The sequence below is a fragment of the Anguilla anguilla genome, chromosome 3 (genome assembly GCF_013347855.1).
Source record: "Anguilla anguilla isolate fAngAng1 chromosome 3, fAngAng1.pri, whole genome shotgun sequence".
Taxonomy (NCBI): Eukaryota; Metazoa; Chordata; class Actinopteri; order Anguilliformes; family Anguillidae; genus Anguilla; species Anguilla anguilla.
In genome coordinates, this window is record NC_049203.1 from 37,839,620 (window position 1) to 37,858,148 (window position 18,529).

At 39.8% G+C, this 18,529-nt stretch overlaps 2 protein-coding genes across 2 annotated transcripts in view; both read left to right on the plus strand.

Annotated features, from left to right (window-relative positions):
• Positions 1–4,784, plus strand: part of pla2r1 (phospholipase A2 receptor 1) — a 44,250-nt gene extending 39,466 nt beyond the window's left edge. The window contains exons 28-30 of the mRNA XM_035411189.1: positions 2,986–3,162; positions 3,275–3,310; positions 3,849–4,784. Coding sequence (XP_035267080.1) covers positions 2,986–3,162; positions 3,275–3,310; positions 3,849–4,066 — 431 coding nt within the window. The 3' untranslated portion in view covers positions 4,067–4,784. The remainder of the gene's footprint in view (positions 1–2,985; positions 3,163–3,274; positions 3,311–3,848) is intronic.
• Positions 4,785–7,340: 2,556 nt separating this feature from the next.
• ly75 (lymphocyte antigen 75) overlaps positions 7,341–18,529 on the plus strand; it is a 40,751-nt gene continuing 29,562 nt past the window's right edge. Inside the window, exons 1-6 of the mRNA XM_035409322.1 lie at positions 7,341–7,739; positions 11,836–12,204; positions 13,709–13,876; positions 14,311–14,475; positions 16,168–16,272; positions 17,799–17,939. Of these exons, the coding sequence (XP_035265213.1) occupies positions 7,640–7,739; positions 11,836–12,204; positions 13,709–13,876; positions 14,311–14,475; positions 16,168–16,272; positions 17,799–17,939 (1,048 nt within the window). The 5' untranslated portion in view covers positions 7,341–7,639. The remainder of the gene's footprint in view (positions 7,740–11,835; positions 12,205–13,708; positions 13,877–14,310; positions 14,476–16,167; positions 16,273–17,798; positions 17,940–18,529) is intronic.

The window sequence follows — 18,529 nt, forward strand, 5'->3', positions numbered from 1 at the left end:
TATTTCCACCTGCTGTCAATGCAAGGACAGATGTATTTATATTATAATTCTTATTTTCCTCTTGTGCCTTTTGCCGTTCAGCAGCTGTTTTAGCCATTGCTGAAATGGAATTAAAACTTTTATTATTATTATTATTATTATTATTATTATTATGAACTGCTCTCATTATTTTTATTAATGGTTACTTTTATGTTTTCTTTTCATACTTTAAGTAGGCTATAGTTTTACTGAATTACTGCCTATCTGTTTAATATATTTTTCTTTAGGCTGGGCCTACAAGTCCAGTTTGGGTCATAGCCATCAAGATTGACTGTAGTTACTGAAAAAAAAAACAATATAAGCTGTTTCATTGACAGCTCATATTCCTGTTATTAAACTGCATTTTAAAATAATTTCTGTAAATACTGTAAAGTGACATAAATCCATTTATTTAACTTTTTTTCTAGCTAACTGAAGGTAACTTATATCCATTAATGTTTAAGTTTTGTGTTGTTAGCTAGCATCTTCGCCTATACGCTATATAGTAGGCTATACCTGCCATTGCAAGTAATGCTAAGGTGAAACCATTCACTTTCAGATGTGTTTATATTATTTTTCTTATTTTATTAAAACATACCGTTTTTGTTGTGGGCTGGTGACAGGTCAAGTCGTTAATCACCTCAGGTTTGGCAGCTGCCTTAAACAGAGAGGCGACCAATGTATTGGGAGACGTAAGCCCTGCCCCTAAAAAAGTTAAGCTAGGAAGTAAACACACATCGGGCGGCACAAGTTTATAAACGTACGGTGACAGCTAGCAGCAGCGGTATGTAGTGCTAGCCCAGCGTAGGTAGAATCGCAGCAGCAACGTTCACGGCCACTTTTCTCACGTTAGGAGGCTCGGTATCCTCCGACAATTGGGTTAACTAGCTAGCCAGACAGCACAGGTTTAGTTGTACTATTAACGGGTTTTTGTAAGGAAGAAATCGCTAGTTATTGCTAAATAGCAATGAAACGAGGAGCCAACCACTCGTCTTGATGCGGTGGTCGCGATGCTTCAGACAGTGGAGACTGGAGAATAAATTGTCCCAAGTTATGTAACGTCCGTAGCAGTCACGTCCGTAGCGTTTAAATAGAATACAAAAAATACGATCAAAGAGACCAATTATAGATAATATATCACCTTAATAAAAGTTAGTTTGCATAGGAAGTTTCAGTATGATATTATTTATAATGCCTGATTTACAGAAATGTTTCCTCTAGAACGTTATGGACGTGACATTGGCGTCAGAAACAGGACATCATCTTTAAATTGTTCTGGAATTATAATGTTAAACGCAGGACACATCAAATCGTTCCCCAGTGTTTTATTAACCTCAAAATCTAGTAACTAACACTGGAGTACAGGTCTGTGTGGGAAAATTTTTCTGTAAGCTTACAGACACAAGTCACGTAAGCACTAATTTTGTGGTTTATTGAAAAGTCTTATTTTTGTGACTTGACTGCCTGCATTGTAATGGTAATATCATGTTTTAGCTGATTCACGGCACTATATAATAAAATTATAATATAATGAAATGAACAATAACTTTGGAAAAGTCCATAGAATTGTGAGTGAGTATTTTATTTGGTTCTCAGGGTTACTAGGATCTAGATTATGTCCGTTATTGCATGTGGGTCCAATGGGATAGGAAAGTTTAACCAACCGCTGGCGGCCATTTTGAAAAATGGCTGCCACGGCCACCAGGGTGCGAGTTTGTGATGGCCCAATATCCAGTTTTGTTCCCAATATATCTATCAACACATCTGCCAAATTTGGTGCTTTTATCACAAAATGAACAATTGTTATGATATTTTGATCTATGCCGCCCCACTATTAGTACATGTAACCTTTGTACAAAAGCATGTAGCAATAATTTTAAAAAATACAAAATTGGGATATTCAATTCTTGTATTGTTGGGGTCATTGTAGGAAAATAAATCAAGTTTCAGGGAAAAAATATTAAATTGTTGACAGGCTAAAGAATCCACACACCTTGTTCTAAAAGCCTTAAAGGCATGCTATGCAGAATGTTTACCTTGAAAATATTATAAAATAACCATGCTAAGGCATATCTATGATACACTGGCAATCTCTGGCTTTACGCACTTTGCCAAATTCATGCACCTTCACCTGTATTTGTTACTCTGAAATGTGTTTGGGATGTTTCTGGGCATGGCGCTCTTTTCTGTGGGGAGGGGTGGGTGTGGCTGCAGAGCCTGTGGTTTGGGATCAGATTCAGAATGTTTATTGCTAGCTACCTGCTGCAATGGCCCAGATACAGGGAAGCAAGACGACAAGCTGATAGGGCTCGTTCAAGAACAAGAGTTCACCTTGCTTTTCCTCACTGGCGTCAACTGAAGTTTGACAAGGGGATGAAAAGCGAAGCGGACTTGGTTTGTTTTCTGTTGGACCTGTAAGCGATGTTACCTCAAGCTATCCAGCTAGGGTTGCCAGACGTACGTTTTTTGAACGTCTGGTTTTCAAATTATTTGTACAGTTCACGGTCCCAACTGGACAATGTAAAGTCTGGTCCAAGTAATCAATAGGAGAAATTTACCGGTAGTTTCTACTGAATATGAATGTCATTGACTCGGTAGGGTAGCCTAATGTGGTGAGTGGGTGGGGTTGAAGAAGGAAGAGTACACTTCTTTGATTGCAAACACAGGACCACAGCAAGACTTTAAAAAATCCTGCATAGTATGCCTTTAATTGGATTGGATTGAAAGTACAAAAACCAGCATACACTTGTAGCCTTCTAGGACTTTAGTTTCACACCCCTGATCTAGACAAATATCAGTAGCTCCAAACAAAATGAGATCCAAAACAAACCTAGCTATTTGGATCTCATTTTTCATATGCCAAACATAACCAGACTATTAGGCTTTGCAAATGCTACTCTATTTGTATCTTTCCCAGCCTTAATGAAAATGCTATTTTCTCTCTCACTGTTTATGCTCCCTCCGTAGATGATGCCCTTGCATGGGTTGATGGCTCTCCGATCAAGTATTCAAACTGGCAATTCAAAGCTCCTAACATGGACACTCTTGCCCTTGACACTTGCGTCTCCATGAGGCTGTCTGACAGTGTCTGGCATTTGTCAGGTTGCAGTGACAAACTGGGATTCATCTGCAAATTACGCTCAGGTATGACCAGTAAAATACCAGATTCACTTTAACCATCAGCAGCATTGTTTCATTGGTTTCAGAAGAGCAGTCTAAATCTTTACTACTAAATCTTTCCATGTCTTGATTACAGACACAAATACCGATGTAGAGGTTGAACCACTGAACGGTAAGAGACAATTGATAATTATTCAGAGACATTCATTCTGTCCTGTTCATTCTAATAAAACATCCTGATGATTGTGTATAAAATGCACAAGGTGAAGAACTACTTAAATGTTCTATTTTTTCAGATCCTGCTCCTTTACAATATAAATTGTAAAATGGTGCGGGGATGTTTTCGTGCTCATTCAGTTTTTACTGGTGGATTGTTATATGGAGTCACCATTTAGAAGAATGAAATCATGTCTGACAATGCTTTCCTGTACTTTTACTGAGATTTGGATTAATGGAGCATCACTTTCCACGCACCATTTGTCTTCCAATTCTGGTTCATAAACTTTAGTTGTATGTTGCATATTGTCAGACCATATTCTAAAAATAAAGACTTCAGAAGTGGTACTGTAGTTGCCTGTTCGGTAGGTACTCTATTTTAGTTCCAGGGTATATATTATTTAGTATACATTATTATTTAGTATATATTATTTATTTTAAATTCCATGATTGTCACTCTATAGAAGTTACTTTTTCTGCAATTTCTCTTTCAGAGTTGCATCAAGGAGTTGTTCCAGTCGCAGTCCTGGTGGCTATTTTGATATTTGGGGTGCTTGTAGTCTCACTTTGGGTCGTGTACAAGAGAAATGCAGTGCATTTCAGAATTCTGTCATCCTTAGGAAATGCTTATTACAGACAAGAGAACTCACAGACCACAGACCAAGAGGGAAATGTTCTTATCACAGACCTTGAGACGAACACTGGGGAGTAGATTTTGCGTTATGAATTGCAGACATATTTGCTGAGTGGAATGTCTGAATGACCTAACAAAATGTATGCTCAGTTAGCATATGATTTTCAAATCAGGGATCTGTGTCATTTTTGACAATAGTGCAAAATTGCATATAAACTCTTAATGAGGGAAAATAATCCCTCTATTGTCTGAAGCACATATGAAGATATGAAACATCTGTTTCAGCATTTGAATTTACACTGTTTGCAATTACAAACTGAAGGAATCAATGAGATTCAAAAATGAAGTTGTTCTTCTTGTCATATGCAGGGGATTTGTGCTGAATCATGACTAAGTTATTGTTCTATGCATGAAATGTGAAAAAAATGTCTGTAAAAATAAAGCTAAATTAAGATTGAACATTATGTAATTTCAGGTCTTGTTTGAATATATTTCCAGTTGACAGCAGGGGAATATTTGTTGTTTTGAGTACTAAGCCATGAGGCACTGTGTTCTTTGCATTTTTGTCATAACATTCCTTAATGTATTTAAAGTTGTAAAATTAAGATTTATATAGAAACATTGAGCACTGTTTACAGTATAACCAAACATGTTTATCCATTTTTTGTAAAATGGGTGTAATTAAAATATGGTCAGATTCTTCTTGTAATATCAATTTAGACATAATGTTTTTTCTAGCCATGGTGCTAGGTTTATCACAGTTTTTCTAAAATAAAGTTAAATTCTGCATTTTAAATAGTCAGTTATTTATATGTGTCCCCATGCATGTTTAATTTTCATATTAGTCCTAGAATAAATTTGCCTTCGTTCATATAGATTATTGTTGGTTTAACCCTTAAATAGGCACACAAATAAAATATGTAATGAATAATCATTTGTTTTATTTTAGCTCATTTGACCTTAAATATCAAACATACAAAGAAAATAAATTAAGCTTACTGTATTTAGAATTTTACAAGCTTCCATGACTCGCAGCCTCATTACGGTACAAAATAATTTTTCTAATGGTGTCTTTTATGAAGAAAGTGAACGAAAATTATAATGATATATTTTCTCATCCCATTGCAACATATTTTAAGTGCATTCATCTGTTTATAAATAGATTGGTTAAAAATATACCCCCACCCTTGGCATCAAGTATGCACCAACGAACCACCCATGACCCCCTTAAATAGTCAGGAATTAGAATACATTAGCATGTCAAGCTGTGAAATCTCTGAATATATTTTTCACATTTTTATTTTAACATCACTTAGTCGTTTCATGTTTCATGTTTAAAATAGGAAACAGAACTTGACATATTTCATCATGGCATGAATGCATTCACCACACTTATCCATCTTTGTTTTCTAAATAAAAATAATCTTTTTATATTTTTCCATCTATTTTTTTAGTAAATGTTCATAAAATCAAAACCAGCATTCATAAAAAGTAACCATTAAACAGCAAACTTGGATTCCCGCATCTTTCTCCCTTTTGTTCTCTTACTTCAAATGAAATTTATGAAAACAGTTGTGAGGGCTTTTCCCAGTGACAATGCAAAGATGGACGCCACATATGACAACTTAATGTCATTTATCCATCCAGGCACAGCCCGCATCTCTCCTTCGCTGTGGAATCCAGGAAGTGGTCAATCCTGACAAAGCGAATGTCATCAACAGGCCTCGGCACAGTTGGCTTCTGAATAATTGTCTGGCGCATCATCCCTATTTGGCCAATGTGCTATAGCCTACTTAATTGGCTGACAGTGATGTCAGTGTGATGTCACTGGCTTACTGCCTATATATACATTTTTACCTGTCGTTTGTGTGTCATTTGCCTGACGAAGACCCTGTTGGGAGCTGTAATCCAGTGTGCGGATATCCATTTTCCTTCAATCTTCACATGTACTTTTATCTTGCACCTGGCCAAATAACTGGTTGGATGTGCACACAGCTACTACTGTGCATCATCCCTATTTCCCTTTGAATGCCTTGCCTTCTTCACTTTGCCACCATAAATAACCTCCAGCCTGAATGTCTTCAGCTTTTTGAGTCTTGAAACATGCAGGGCTTTGGCATCACAACAGTAGAGTAGCCATCAATTGTTGACAGCTATATCAGCCATCTGCCAGAACAGGCCTATGTCCCACCAGTGGAATTTTCCTGGGGTATGGCACAAGACCACAATCTTATCAGCAAGGTCGTCCATGTGCACATTTTATTGTGTCACTGTTTGGGCAAGCAAATCCAATTCATTTTTCCTCTCTGGAAAAATGGCTGACCTCTTTCACTGGGCTTGCAGCAGCACAGGAGCTGGCTAGAGTGCCAGTTTTGTTGTTTGCCCACTTCACAACTGCCACTTTTGGTCATCTTCTAATATGAACCCATTCAGCCAGTTCTTTCAGATGGTACTCATGCTGAGCAGACCAAGTGACCAAGTGGGTGATAAGGGCTAAGAAGTTACATGTCACATCAGCTATTTTGGGTAAAATGCTGAAATGAGCTTTTACTACACCTAATCTGGCTAAATAGTTATCCCAAGAGATGCACAGAAGTCAAATAAATAACAACATAAACAATCAGCTTATATTAACTTTTGGTTATAATCATAAATGATAATTGCTTACCACATACTCAACATTACTTGCCTTACAGGCTGCCATAACTGTTTATGACCAGGCTAACTAGATGACCATAGATAACTTGAAAAAGGTCATGCAACATAGATGCTCTAAAAAAAACTTAAATGATAAGATGATTTCAAAACTCTTTTACTGTTACCCTCTGCAGTTTGGCAAAGGGAGTGTATCTTGTGATGACTCCCTTTCTTCCTGGTTTTGTGGAATTAAACTAGGCCTATTAAAATGTGCATGCACACACAAACAAACAAAACAATGAATGTATAAAGCTGGTCACTCATATCGATTTCTTATGGGAATCGCGCATGTTGATCAGACGCAAAAACCTACATAGCGAGACCGCGAGAAGAAAAAAATTAATCAGTTCCCACAAGTAAAATCAAAAGATATAGGAGCGGAGGCGGAGTCATACAACTAGAAAGGTGCTATTCATGCATATATATATATATATATATATATATATATATATATATATATATATATATATATATATATATATATTAAACATTCATTAAATCATAGACGGCTATTCTCTGAGAGTGTATTTGATTAACCTCCATGCTGTAAGTATAGTTCATTTTAAAATTCCAGCATGTTCCACCTCATCGATGGGATAAAGACATGGCCATTAAATGGCATAATTTCCTCACTTTCGATTGCGTGTTAGCACGGTACGGTGTAAAGTTACTCAGAAGACTACAGTGCAGCGCTGACCAACTAGGCTATAGCGAGATGTGGTATTCCATGTAATTTTCTCATGTTGGTTTGAGTTGCGTATCTGGCAACTGACAACGAAGTATAAACGAAGTGAAACAGATGACATTGACAGTAAGTTGATGGGAGGAGACTTGAAGAAATATTGGTATGAATTGACAGTTTGCTAACGTCACTCCTGTCTAGCAGTTAGAGAGCGTATTACTGTAGAAGTGAATTATGCGATCGATCTAAGCATATCCTACTGCGCTCTCAAAATGGATGGGGGTACAAGAGCGATAGTTTACGTTTGTGTATTCCTGCTTGTTGGACAACAGGCTATTCACTTTGGAAGTTGCGCACCCACTCTGAACAATGGTAAGAAATGAATTCTCTTCTCCAACTCGTAGCTGTTCTGAACGTGCCAGTAACTAAATCATGCAGATACGCTGCCGACCATACTGTCAAAAATAGACAAGGGGCGTATAGGCTATTAGATTCAAACGTAACAAATGCTTTTTGTTGTTGAAAATGAAAGTATAATCCGCTAACGATGTAGCAGGCTGACAAAGTAAGCTTGTTGCAGTATCTGTTGACAACGAAAGTTAGCTAGATGGATACAAATATTTCTATAACGCTAGCAAGCTAAATATAAAATCGTATTTAATTTCACTCACGGTATTGGTCACAACTAAAACAAAAATAGCTTGGGTAGCCTACGAGCTAGGTACCGTTGGACTCCGGTAGCTTGCATTAGCTAGCTTACTTGTTAGCTACTGTGAAAGTACCAGAAAGCCCAACAATGGTTCCCAGCCCTGTTTCTAGAGATCTACCGCAGTCATCCTGTATTTTATCACTTTAACCATAACAAAGCACACCTGGTTGTTAAAATCGTGTTTAGCTGCTAATTAAAATAATTAGGTGTGCGAAATTAGGGTTGAAAAGGAAACCTACAGGACGGTAGGGTTGGGAACCAACCAGGAATAGGGTTTGAAACCAACTCTGCTGTGCAGTACCGTTCGATTCACAGATAGTTCTAACGCAAGGGGTGGATCCTTCACAACACAGGCACCTGCCAGTTGGCTAATTTTAGCAAAGCTTCGAAATGAAAGAGAGTGCGGTTATAACGTTAAATGTGGAAAAAGGGATACGCTTTAGGATTGCACATTTTGCACATGCTTGATGGTGATGATAGCTTTTCGAATGGTTAAAGGATCATAGCCATTTGAACTCAGCTTACCCTGTGTCCAGCTTCAGATGACTGCTGTCCTGGTTGTCGTCTTATTAAAGGCCAAATGGATGGTTTCTTTAAATATAATAAGATAAAGATAAAAATAATTGAGAATGTCAGTTCAAAACAGTGATATCAATAATCTACTGCATGCATGGAAACCTTGTTTGATTTGAATTTTGAAAGTGGTGGATTTTTTTAAATATAAATCACATCTTTAACACAAGCGAATGACAATTTCATTGTTAAATGTGACCTAACAGAGGTTAATGGTGACCATTAACCATGTATGTTGTTTGTATTGTTTGTAATGGAGATAAAGACAATATATAGGGCATGTTTGCATAAATCTGATTTCCATATTACTTTAAAATCCCAAAATGTTCTAGGTATATTTTAACGCAGACTCACAGCTTCATAGTGCTAATAAGTAAACAGAACACAAGGGTTACGTTTAACTTTATCAAAACACGATTACCATTTGTTTCAATACGAACTGGGCTTCATAGAGGCATATTGGGCTTGGAGCAACAGTGGATTTTGGATAAAAAAAGATATGAATAATCAAATCCTACTTAAAAATAATTATAAACCATTTATCTGGTGTAAATATGCACCATTGTCTACATTACAGCGCAAAATATGTATTGGTCAAAATCAAATTGAAAAATGTAACTTTATTACTTTATCTTCCATGGGCAGAAAAATTAATTCAAATTAATGAAACATTTGCAAATACTATAAGCATGAAAAGCCATGCTAGCTTGATTAAACAGTGGAATAACACAAGATACTCTTAAATATACTTTTTTTATGCTCTGAAGGTTATCAATGCTTAATATCTTTTATATTGTTGCAGTACACAAAGCATCACAGTGAGTGTATTGGCTATGGCATGAGGCAGCTAGGATCCCTAGTGCTAAAAAATCCCATCTTTCAATCTGGCGATGAATAATGATTAATAGCCAAATAATTTGTCATCATTACTACACATCAAACATGAATCTCAGAATTTTGCATGCATTATGAGTACTTGCTATAGAAATGATATGAAATACCCCAAAAAGTACATTCTTCTCAGGGTCATTACAGCAGCATGGTCACATGGAAGTACTTGCACATTGTCTGATTGACTGGAATAATAACTAGTATTTAAGTGAGAAATTGATGAATTGATAGATATTTAAAAACAGGAGATGTCGTTTTATTTTTTTATTTGACTTCAAAAATGGTAATTGGCTTAATAGGTACAAAGGCTTAATAGGTACACTTGCCTATGATGACCTGCTGGCTTTACAGCGGCTTTATAATATAGGGGCGTCAATGGGTTTGTGGCTTTAAGCAAGAAAACACACATCAAGTAACTCAGAGCAGTTTGTATGGTAATGTTGTCGTTCCCAAGGCTATAAAAATTAAGAGATTAATTTGATAATATTCTTAACACTAAATGTATTAAAAGCTTTCCTTCTGGGTTTATAAGTGGAGCAGGCTGTTCTCTTCCTATGATAAGCACCAGAGAGACTTGGTAAAGGTGAAACTGGCCTGGCCAATGGTCAAAGAGGGAAGGTGAACTGGTGTGTTTACATACCATTTACCAGAATTTTACCAAAAAGAATACTGTTGTCAGAATCAGTACCAACTATTATTTTCCCAAACTGAACAACAGCAACCCTAACCAGCATATGTAAATCATTATCTATTAAAATTAAAAAAAAAAAAAAAAAAACACTAAGTGACTCAGCTTTTACACTGTATTTTTACTTTCAGTTTCATATTTAACCTGGTTGCAGCAGACTGCACAATTCATTGCAGTTGGCCTTAAATATACCATATCTCATTTGGGCCTTGTCATATTTTTTTGTGTACTACAAAACTACACAATTCATTCTGTATAGCCTAATAAATGCATATTAATGTAATTACAGGGGACTTCTTTGCTCTGGACAGTATTGCACAATATTTTATTTCAGGCTTTGCATAGCACTGCCAATGCTGGGTGAATTAGTACAAGCCAGCCTTGCTTTGTAGCCAGGCTGCTTACGAATTGAAACTGAAGCAATGATTATGTCCACATATGAAACAGAAGAGAGTTTATGCTACCTTGCTAAACATAGGCTAATTATTTATTATCAGGTAGTTGGTGAAAGTGACACAGATCGTCTTTGTCATTTTTTCACTACAAGATGGAATTACACAAGCAGTAACACATTGTTTTATTACTCCCACGTGCACTACTGTCTATACAGGAAGCCATGACACTTCTTTCCTTGAGGGAAGCTGCCTCAGCCTGACATGTCTTAGGAAATGGTTCCAAGATGAGATTAAATGTAATGTAATTGAAATTTTAAAAATCAGGTGCGCATGCTACCATAACGTCTCTTGCACCGGCTGCTTTGTAGGTACTTGAAGTGCATTTTCTTGCTTTAAACCACTAACCCATTGATGTCCCCATACCAGGAGGGGTCTACACTAACATTGTGCACATGTGCTGTTCGGGTTTAAAAATTTAGGAGTACACTAATGTATCCCAATTAGTAGATGCGTTCCTAAATTCTTTTTTCAGTTAAGCACTTATGAATTTTCAGAAGCAGATGCTCCTAAAATGGGAGGCCTGTAGAGCTCTGACCAGGTATTGTGATGCCTGCAGTTTGTGAGAAACTTCTGTATGTGACTCCTGAGCCGGGTTGTGACAATCAAAAAATCCTTCATCTCACAGAAAAACTGTCTGGGCCAATCGAAAACATAGTAAAACTGAAATCACATTTAAAAACTCCAGAAAGTGAACAGTTTCTCTAATTCGTCACATAAAAATGCCAAACAATTTCCCCCAGTTTCTTCATGCTTATGTCCATATACATTTAGCATATTTCATACCTGGAACCAGTTTCTTGTTGTACTTTTACTAGAGCTACCTTGTCCTTCGTGTACTGTGATGACGTGATACCCAGGAATGAAAACAGTTGCTTGACTGTTGTTGCTTCACTCCATTTAAAATATGCTTAATTGAAAACCCGTTGTTGCTGAAGGCTGTGGTAAGCAACACTCATGGTGAGCACAGCCTGATTAGATGTCATTGTCCCTGCCCAGGGGTGTTTTGTCCTGTCCTTAAATGGCTAACCTGTAGCTGCAAGCAAAGCTGTCTTCCAGCAGTCATCATTCAAATCAAGATTTGGCCCAAACAAAACTGAAGCAAGCAACAGTCACTAGACAAATGAGCTGTGATTCTTTTCTGTTGTTGCTTAGGCGAAGGCATCTTCAATATTCGGCATGCAGACTCAGGACGGTGCCTATGGGCAGACCTCCAGGGTTTGCAGTTGTTGGAATGTAGTGGCGCCCCAGAGGAGCAGTGGAAGTGGGGCTCGGGACACCGGCTGTTCCACGTGGTCACGGCCCAGTGCTTGGGTCTGAGGGTCCAGAACAAGAGCCTGGCCCTGCTCGACTGCAGCTCATCGGACGGGACCCTGTCCTGGCACTGTGACGAACAGGCCCTCTACGTATGGTCCAGGAAGTACCTCTCTGTGACCGAAGGCAAGCTCGGGGCACGGAACAGCTTGCAGGATCGATGGGTGAGGGACAACACTTCCGAAAGCATCTGTCAGTACCCTTACCAAGGTGAGCGTGCGCTTCTGGCTTAGACTCTTCTGCTATGCCTCAAACATGTTTGTGGTCATATGCTTCCTTTTCTGTATACTCGATTGCTTTTTAAATAGATTGCCATTGAAAATATCAACCACAGCATGTTGCACGATATCACATTATTTGTATCATAATAGCAGCAGGAGATGAGCTCAAGGAGTCGCATTATCTATGTTTTGCTCCCAGTGACATTGTGCTGTCGACTGCGGTTACCATTTCCATATCAGGGTTTCTTAGTTTGCACACAGGTCATTTCACTCAAGACTGCTTGAGCGTAAACCTAATTTACTAAAAAAGTCTGTTGTCTGAGTCAGTATCAGCTATTTTTTCCCCATACTGAATAGCAGCAACCCTTAGCACTAGCTCACTAAACAGTAGGTTTATGGGGATTATTAAATGTCATTATCAGAAAGTGACCCATCTCTTGTTCTGGATTTTTACTTTCAGTTTTCTATTTCAGCTTGAAGCAGATGGTACAAATTCCATTTCAGTTCCATTTTTGCCCTGTACTGGGTCTATGTTATTTTTTCTCATATTTCTTAGTGTACTACAAGCTGAACAATTCATTCTATCTGTGTAGTATGTTAATGTAAGTACAGAGGCCATGTTGTGTTTCTGAACATGGAGAACATTGCAATCCAGACTTTGGCATAGCATACCAATGCTGGGCAACGTAGTGCGTGCCAAAATTTCTTGCTTTTCAACAGCCATTTCCAGACATTGGTAATGCCTCTCTTATGCATTCTTGGTGACTGAAGCCCATGTTTTTGGCCCTTCATATCGTTTTGGTCCTCACTGTACCAGTCAGCATAAAGGGGACTCATGGTGGTGGGTAGAGTTTTCACGGATAACCTTTTTGTGAAATATGCAGATTAATGGCCATATTTTAATGGAGTATGAAGCAAATTTTGGAACCTTCATGGCCTCACAAGTAAACAAGAAACTTGAAGCATTAGTACTTAACATGAGGTTTTCGGCACAAACTTGTTTTTTGGCCTGACTGGAAATACAGCTTGATATGCAAAAGAACGTTCAGGTTCCCCTGTCATGAGATAAATGGGGTTTCTTAACTCCTGGTTGCATCCCATACATTTTAAATACGGAAATCAAACCAGTAAAATAAATAAGTAAATTTTTTAACTTAGTACAGCCACACATTTTACTTTCACATTTTAGTGTATTTAACATTTTAAGTGTAAGACATGAAATTGTTAAATACCCTTTTCTTTTTTTAAACTCATTTTTATTATTTAAAAGAATAAAAAGATTGTGTACAACCTAAAGAGGGCAACACATGCAAGGAGAAACCCTAACTCTCCACCCCACCCCCCACAGTGGGTGTATTACAAGATGGCAGGCTGCCACTCTATTAGCAACGCTGCTTCAGGACGAACCTAGAGGTCTAAATATCCCTGTCATTTGTATTCAGTTGAAAGAATACCCTTATGGGAATCGTTCAGTTTTGCTTTCCTGTTTCTAGTCGTGTTCACCAGTGACGGAAATTCCCTGGGAGCACCCTGTGAATTCCCCTTCCGCTACAATGATACCTGGTACCATGGGTGCATCCCCGATGATTCCGGCTACACCTGGTGTTCCACGACCCCAGATTTTGACGCAGACGGCAACTTGGGGTACTGCTTGAAATACGGTACGTCGCATTCTGTCTCTATAACATTGTAACCTTGTTGGGGGAGTGGTTTTATTACTGCACCCTGAGGGGTTTGTTGCTTTCTGTTCGATTAATGTTCTCAAGCTTCCGTTCTCTCAGGAGCTGGGACATTAGTATACTGTAGTTCATTATACACTTTATTTACACTGTATTTGTTCTCCATTCTTTCAGTACCTGGTTCAAAGAAAGTGACAGTTTGGTGGAGTTTTACCAGAGCTGAGTTTAGTTGTAATGAAGTGTAAAAGCACAGTGGAGGTGCCAGCTTATGTGGTACTGTTGAGCGTGCAGCCTGACTCTCAGACTGAGCTGTCCCACTAAAACCAGGCTGAGGGCCCGGCGCTGCTTATGCATGTGGAGGGCCGGCAGGCCCGGCCTGCGCCGTCATTGTTAGCCGCGTTTTTGTCTCGTTGCAGAGGAAGGCTGCGAGCGCTTGTGGAACAAATCCAGCTCTGGATACTGCTACCAGCACAACAGGCAGTCGGCGGTGTCCTGGCAGGAGGCCCGGGCTTCCTGTCACAGTCAGGGCGGGGACCTGCTCAGCATCACCAGTGCGGCGGAGCTGGACCTCGTCTCAAACGGTGAGGGAAGGCCAGCCGTTTTCTTACCGCCAACCTTATCGACGCAGGTCGCATAAATAATATAAAGGGCTACAGGCCTGGGAAGTAGCACTACATGGCTTAGATTCAGATTCTTTATTATCCATAGAGAAGGAAGTTTTTTGTGCTGCCAACATACACATAACTCGATAATACAGTAGTAATAAACAGATTATTATTTACTAATGTATTCTGGAGTAAAAAGAAGCAATCCAATAAAAACTTTCTTTTTTTAAAAAGAAAAAGAAAAAAGAAGGCCATGCAGTCCAGCCACCAAAACAGAGGAGAATGCACATAATGTGTATGTGTGTACACGTGTGCATGTGTGTCGGTGTAGATGGGCGGTGATGGGTGTGTGTTTATGTGTGTATGGGGGGGGATTCATTTCATTTTGATTTCATCAGCTGGATATTTGTTGATATATAGCTGTCCCTGGCTCTGTTGGTATTAAGCTTTTGGGCCTTGCATCTCCTACCAGAAGGTAGCAGCTGAAAGCCGTTTGTGAGGTTGTGAATGGGGTCGTTCATTTTCTTCTGTGCCTTGCTCCTGGACTTGGTCTCATACAATGGGTGCATTGTTGCTGCCAACAGTGCCTGGATCCCAAACTAACTACCTTCCGCACATGGTTCTTCCTTTTCTCGGTCAGCCCCCCACACCCCGCCAGGAAGGAAAAGGTCAATATGCACTACCTTCAGTGTAATAGCTCCTCAAGATATGCAGCTGTCATAATTACCTGGCTAAATTCTCATGGTAAATAGAATGGGCACAAAGAAATAGTCAACAGTTCACTATCCCCTGAACAGACTTTATCCTTAATAGGAGTAGATGAACGCCATCTTTCATTTATATGAGCATGCACCCCACCTCTGATAGTCTGCTCATATTGGTCCATGAAATCCATTAAATTGCAGAATTTCGTTTGGTATTTCCTCCGAGAGCCATGTGTCCGTAAAACGTGAAACACGCGCATCCCGGTATTCCTTAGGGAAGCAAACGCAGCTATTCAGTTCATCCACTTCGTTTCTCAACAATCTTACATTCGCGAGTAGGATTGTGGGAGGAGGTGGCTTTGCTTTGTGCTTCTGAAGTTTCCTTCCTATTCCACATGCTTGCCTCTGTTACACTGTTTGTGCTCTCACCTCCGGTATGGCCATCAGTGCTTTTCAAACACTTAAATCTCTGGGGTGTAGTGTCCAATCAGTGACATTTCCATCTACGTACGTCTAGGAGTTTATCTGAGAGAAAACAGGCTGCTGCACTGCTGCTAGCTGTAAGGCAGGCCTGGTTGTCTCGAGTGGGTGGCAGCGGTTGCCTGCTGAAAACAAATAACCCTCACCAGGGTGAAGGATTCATCTTTGACTGAAATTAGTCATTAGAAATTTGCAGAGCGTGTGGGTTATGCTTTTATGGCAGCATGTTGTTGCCAGATCACATTATTTATTTATTTGTTTGTTTGTCTGTTCTTCTTCTTCTTGTTCTTGTTCTTCTTCTTCTTCTTCTTAATTATCATCAATCTTTGCCGGTAGATATATTAAATCATCTTTCTCTAATGGGCTATGCACTGCAGTGTTCCCATATTAGTGTTAATTGTAAAGCAGATGGATTCATCTGTGGGCCGGGGATGTTAACTCTTGTCTCTTGTCTCTCTCTCCGTCTCGTCATGTTCACCCAAAGGCGATGATCCCGACCAGGTGTGGATTGGATTAAACCAGCTGGACATGGCTCAGGGCTGGCAGTGGTCGGACGGTTCTCCCCTCGCGTTCGTTAACTGGAATGAAGGTGATGATCCACGCGAGGCTTTTCCATAATGGCCACGTTACAGATTGCAGACAAGACAAGGCGTGGTTCCACAGTGGTGTGTCCGCCAAATGCTTCCAGGTCACAGGGCAGTGATGCTCCCAATGGTCTGGATGAAATCCGTACTCTGCCCCAGAGCCCCATGGGATGATGCGTTAATATGCCATAATGTCTTAAAGGGAGGAAGGGATTCTGTCAGCCCAGTATTCCCCGCTGGATCTTATCTGCGCCAGGTGCATCCGTTGCTCATATCTGTGGCACAGAGAGTGCACTCACATGGTGTATTTCAGAGTGAAAAGAAGCAGCTAGCAAACGGTTGCGTGCAGTACTCCCTTTCGATAAAAAGGCAGCAGCGTTGGAACAATCACAATCACAACTCTTTATTCTAAATGGGGGACACAAAAAGCAGTTTTCAAAATAAAAAATACAGCCCAAGTGGTCATGCATCTAGAGACTGTGTTCTAAATTGCAGCACTCAACCACATTGACAAAAGATTCATTGTAATGAAAGAGTCCAGCCAATGTTTCACCCACCGAATGGCAAATCAGTGGGTGAAATTCACCCACTGAACTAGCTGAATGGCATCTTTATGAATCAGCTGCATATAGACTGGTTATCATATTTGTTTGGTTGTTTATGTACGCAGCAAATTTGTCGTAGGGGTGTCTTGGCTTGCACATAAGGTTACGCATAATTGCTCGTCATGGCAGGGCCAGGCCGTGAAGTATTCTGACAGCAGGGCTATCCCCACTTCTGCTGCATGAGGGCCTGCAGTTTGCCTGCATTAGCTGCGCATGCAGCGTGTTCTACTAATGTGGTGACTGCACAGCTGGTAGACTGAAGAGTGAAAGGAGAGTGAAAATAAGCAGTGTTAGTCAGTGTTAGGTTTAGTCAGAGAACAGGCCTGCACAACTGAGCAGTCCAAATTCAATAGCAGAGAAAAGGCAAGGGATATTTAAATAAGTTCATTTTTTCATTTTTATACGTTTTCCCCCCTTCTTCTTTGCTGAAACCTCTTCCGTCAAGTCGGATGAGTGGACACAAGCGCATTGTCCGAAACACGTGATGTCAAGGGGTCGCCTCTTTTCGCATCGCAGTCCGCAGGTTAAGCTCACACAGACATGAGCTGGAGGAAGACGTTTTGTGTGCAGCTTTAAGCAAACAGGCTGTGAGGCGCCTGATTGGCCGGTGTGGGACAGTGGTGAGCAATGACACTCAGTCATCTCGGCCAGCTGAATCCCTTCCTCTCTATGTGATGCTATGGCGACCATGCGTCCCCCTGCATGACTGCTATAGCCACCCCCGGCACTGGAACTGGCACAATTCAGATCCAATTGCGGGCTCTGGGGCCCATCCACACACTGATAACTGCGGGTTTGATAAATAATTCAATGTTTCATTCTACAGTGGTTCGTATGACAGGCTTCATTCAGCTCAGATTGAAAATGGGAAAACGCCTTCTGAGACATGCTGTAAAGTTTTTTGTTGACTCTTTGGACTTTCCCAGGGATGACAAACTTTTCGATACTGAAAGAGTCAGACTGTGCAGTGATGACCACCAAGGGCTTGTGGGAGAAGGCTGCATGCACCCAGAAACTACCGTTCATCTGCAAGAAAGCATCGAATCAGACTCAGCCTGGGTCAACAAGTACGTCTCTGTCTGACACGCTCTTTACTGTATGATGTCACTGGTTAGGTCTGTCAACTGTACTCAAAAATGCCTATGTTTACATTCACACTATGATCTTAACCTGATTAAGGCAATACTCCAACTTTGGAAGTTGTCATGTAAATGCCTTTATTTTATTACATGAATTGGGGTATATCAAAATCGGTGTAAACATAAGTCTACTACTTTAATTAAATGGTCAATGTTTCATAATGGTATCCAATACCCATTTAGGGTGCAGTGCACTGGCTATTTAGCATACCAGTATAAGGAATCATGTCCCAGTCATTTATATGTAGTTTGGCGTGTGACTGTTTAGTGCTGTATAAATATTTATTTTGTCCTCGAACTCCTGTCCTTCTGATCTCCCCCCCATGAACTCCTTTGAACCCCTGTGGTTCCACATACCTTAGTTTGTGACCTCTGTTTTATACTGCTTGATCAAACGAATGATCCGTGCAGTATTCAGAAAAATGATCATATGAGGCGTCTCTATGGCGAATCACAGAAAACATCAAAAACATGATTGAAATGATAGGATGTCCTGCAGTGAATGGGACCTGAGCGAT